The following is a 4,274-nucleotide window of genomic DNA, read 5'->3' on the forward strand; positions in this document are numbered from 1 at the left end:
TGTTAATAGATCTTCCACCAATCCTGATGCCACAATTCTCCTCATAGAGCCCAGCTTCTCGGATAATCTGCTCTGCATACGGAAAATGTGTTGATTGTGCTCTGGTGGGGGTTAATCTTAATGACTGACTTGTTTTGTCTGCCTTCTTATTAAAGTGAACTTGAGTCCACTTGGTGGCGTTTGCATAACAAGTTGTACTGATAAACAAAAGGTCAGTGGTTTGAATCCACCAACTGCTCTTCAGGAGGAAAATGAATCATTCCTCTGGTAAAAATTTAGAGCCTCAGAAACCAGTAGAGAGTTGCTTTGAGCTAGCTTCAACTCTATGACTTTGGGTCTCGTGGTATTTTGCTTACATATTGAATGCATCAAAGATTTTTCTATACTTTTCTTACCAATATTTAGTACTATGTAATACAAAGCATTATTCAGGAAAAAAGGAATAAATGACAAAAAATTGTGGAAAAAATTACTAACTTATTAATGTGACAATGCAGAATAAAAACCACCCGGATGAACAACAACTGCAGGAGAACACGTTACATGCCTCGACAAAGACCTTTATCTCAGAATAGTCTTTGACAGTTTTCCATAAGTTCATTTCATTTTATTCCAATCAAATAAAGATTTTTTTTAAATGATGAGCTATAAAACCCTCTCAAAATATAATTCCATCAAACAATGCACTTGGAATGTAGTGGTTAAGCACCTAGTTCTACTATTTACTTACATTAGAGGACTATCCATTTAATAGCTCAGGACCCATATTGACAATAGATGATAATGGTGGTAGTATGAAGATAACATCTATATATTTAATCTATCTCTATTTCTATATCTATTTTTATCTATATCTGGTGTGTCTATCTACCTATCTATCTCTGGTATATGTGGTGTGTGTATATATATTGTTGTTATGTGCCATCGAGTCACTTGCAACTCATAGCGACCCTAGGTACAACAGCCCTAAACTCTGCTCTTTCCTGTGCCAACCACACTGTCTCCAATACACCCATCCCGATTACCCCAATCACTGAATCAATCCACCTCATAGAGGGCCTTCCTCTCCTGTGCTGTCTCTCCACTCTCCCAAGCATGATGTCCCTCTCCAAGAACTGGTCCCTCCAGATATATATATATATACATATATATATAATACATATATAAGGTGTGTGTGTATATAAATAACATACATATCTGGTAGCCTAGAGTTAAGCAGCTGCACTACCCCAAGGCGTGTGGTTTGAATCTATCAGCTGTTCCAGTCTCGTTGCTAACAGCAACAATTACATACATATATCCCATCACGAGATTGTCAATGAGAATCCAATCACTTAAAAAGACAGCTGGCACAGTCTCTCAATCAACACTGGTTACTTCTTGTGTCTGGTTTGTACTTAAGCTTCATTTTTTTACAGTGAATGTTTTAGTTAAAAAAATGTTCTTGGTTGCAAGTTTAGGCCAACACCAGTGGCCTAAACACACAGGAGTTTGCTTTCTTGCTTACCAGGAGTCTGGAGACAAGTATTGCCTCCAAGGCTCAATAACGTCTGGCTGCCATTCGGTGTTTCTCAAATTCTTTTGGCCTCTGTGCCTCCAATCTCTACCAATGGTCGCAACATGGTTCAGCAGCCTTACAGGAGAGTTTCCAAAGCAGAAAACAAAGGGAAGAGGCAAAAAAGAGATTTTCTTTTCTGAAGGTGGGTTTATGTCTCATTTTCTTGAACATGCTCATGCATGGGCCAAAACTTGGTAAAAAAGATGAGATTCCTCTGACAGGCAGAAACTAGGAAGAATTTATCCTGTGGAAGGTTGGGCATACCACTACCCTCATACAAAAATTATAGTATCTTTATAAGGCAGGCTGTTGGGTGCTTAGTGAGGCAATGAACCAGGTGACTAGTGACATGCTTGGAAAGGTGGTAGGTCAGTGAAAGAGAGGAAGACTCTCAATGAGATGGACTGACACAGTGACTGCAGCATTGGACTCAAGTCAACAGATTGTAAAGAAACACAGGATAGGACAGGGATCAGGCCTGTTGCTCACAGGGTTGCTGTGAGTCCGACTTGACTCAATGGCACCTGCCAACAACATTGTGAATGATAATCAAACATGAAAACGTCTATGTGAGCATTAGAAAGAATCTGAAATTAATTGGAAAGAATTTGAAATTAATTAGAAATAATTTGTAAATTTTGTTATAAGCTTTTACAGACCATATGTACATATGAAGCAGAATGTCAACACAGGGATTAATACAACCCTAGTTTATCCCCTGCTCTCTTTAAATATAATGCACCCCAGCAGTGTTCCAGTTTCTTACATCTCCCTTTACACCAATTGTTTCTAAGGTATCATAGCAGCTGGCAGTTATACAAATATTCATGAGAATACCAGATGAGCAATAGTTCATCTTATCCCCGTATGGCTACTCCAACCCCATGCAGCTAATAGCCTGTTACAGCATGTTCTATATGAATGTGATACAAACCCAAAAGTTCTATGATAGAGAATTGAATACTTGAGATGTTTTAATACAGATATGGAATCAAGTTCCTACAAGAGGGATAGATTTTCTAATGGGAAAGCTTGCACATTAAGGAGCACGGTTTATTCCCAAGAAAAACTTCACAGATGAAGTTTTCTCTAGTTTAAGGTTTTCATCTAGCACTTTGATGGAAGTTGGAATAACCGCACTTTCTTTCCTATGAATATATATTTACCCAACTCTTGCTAATGAGCAGAGTAAATAAATGTCCAGGGAAGAGGTGAGAAATAGAGGGAGCTCGGGTGGTTCAGTACCTGGCGTAGTGCAGCTAATCCAGTGCCTGTGTGTCTCTAGAGGTTAAATGCATCAGCAACTCTGGAGAAGAAAGAGGAACGTTCTCCTCTGGTGCAGTTTACAGCTCTTGGGAAACTCAGTGGCAGATCAGTTACAGTTATGAGTTAGTTCCAGCTGGACTGCTGTGTGAGAGAGACTATCTATAAGAAATCACTCCCATTAGACATACTGATAAGAAAAGGCATAGACTTGCCATCTAGAGGATGTTTTCTTTTTAGGAGATGTTTAATTTTGTTCCAAAGAACCTCTGTTAAAAATTAAATCCAAATTCAGGAATAAATAACCTCCTATCCAAGGCTTGATGAGGAGAGAATAGAAACAAAGCAAAACAAAACAAAGCAAAGCCTCAGGGCCATCAGCGCTGAGAGGTGTGGTGACTGCACTGAGGCTGTGAACTGCGGACTCTCCGCTTTAATTGGCCTCCTGGGGAACGCGGAATGCTGTCTGTTTGTCGCACTTGTAGAGAGCTTGGCACACAACCATTTACAGCTGTTTGGAGCCTTAGCATACAACAGAAAGGGCCTGCTGGGTCTGGCATTTGCTGGCACAGCCTTGGAGTCAATGGAAAAGTCTGGCCTCTTTTGTGGTCCTTACAGTGCAGATATGCAGACAGTAGAGTACACAAGGCACTAAGAATCATCCTTGCATGGCTGGGGTCCTCCTCCGTACAAGCTCCAGGTAGTCAAGACGTTCTGCACTTTTCCAGCATTAGGAAGGCTACATTCTGCAACAAACCCATCTCCAACATTTCCCCTGGATTAGCCACACAACGTGATGCTACACCAAGGTGGTAGACCCGTAACCATGCAGGCTGAATCCAATGCTGACTCTTGTCATGGTTAGTTTGTTTAGTATTTCATTTTCTTCTGTTTAGTTAATTTGAATTAGTTGTCAGATTTTAAAAAAATCAGTACATTTCATATTTTTTATACAATAAATGATTGGGTTTTTTTGAAAATCAGATCTGGCAACATTAGGTCTGAGGTCCTTGTTGGCAACAGAGAACTTCAGCAGGGTGGCAGCCGCCCTCTTTGGAGTAGACACAGGGTCTCAAGTGTGTGACAGTTCTCGGGAAGGCTTCCTGCCTTTATACCCTGCCTGGCTCTATTAGACATTTGAATGCAGGTTAAGAATTTGCCTACTGACCAAAAGATCATTGGTTCTATCCCAGTGTCTCACTCCACAGGATAATGAGGAAGTCAGTTTTCATAGATTTCCAACCTTGGAAATAAATCCTATGGAGAAGTTCTACTCTGTCCTAGATGGTTTCTATGAGTCAAAATTCAACTAATGGCAGCACATTATGGTATAAGTGGAGATTTAGACTAGAGATTTAAAACACAAAGAAGAATAAAGAAAAAGATCATGTTCAACTTAACCTTTAAGCTTGCTATATTTCCTTTATATTTTCCTATATTATATATTTTTCTC

General features: G+C 39.7%; 1 protein-coding gene across 1 annotated transcript in view; it reads left to right on the plus strand.

Annotated features, from left to right (window-relative positions):
- Nucleotides 1–3,476, plus strand: part of LOC102846138 (chromodomain-helicase-DNA-binding protein 1-like) — an 11,432-nt gene extending 7,956 nt beyond the window's left edge. The window contains exon 2 of the mRNA XM_006892348.1: nucleotides 3,140–3,476. Coding sequence (XP_006892410.1) covers nucleotides 3,140–3,476 — 337 coding nt within the window. The remainder of the gene's footprint in view (nucleotides 1–3,139) is intronic.
- Nucleotides 3,477–4,274: the final 798 nt, after the last annotated feature.

The sequence above is a fragment of the Elephantulus edwardii genome, unplaced genomic scaffold (genome assembly GCF_000299155.1).
Source record: "Elephantulus edwardii isolate Elephantulus edwardi_28Jun2011 unplaced genomic scaffold, EleEdw1.0 scaffold00114, whole genome shotgun sequence".
Lineage (NCBI taxonomy): Eukaryota > Metazoa > Chordata > Mammalia > Macroscelidea > Macroscelididae > Elephantulus > Elephantulus edwardii.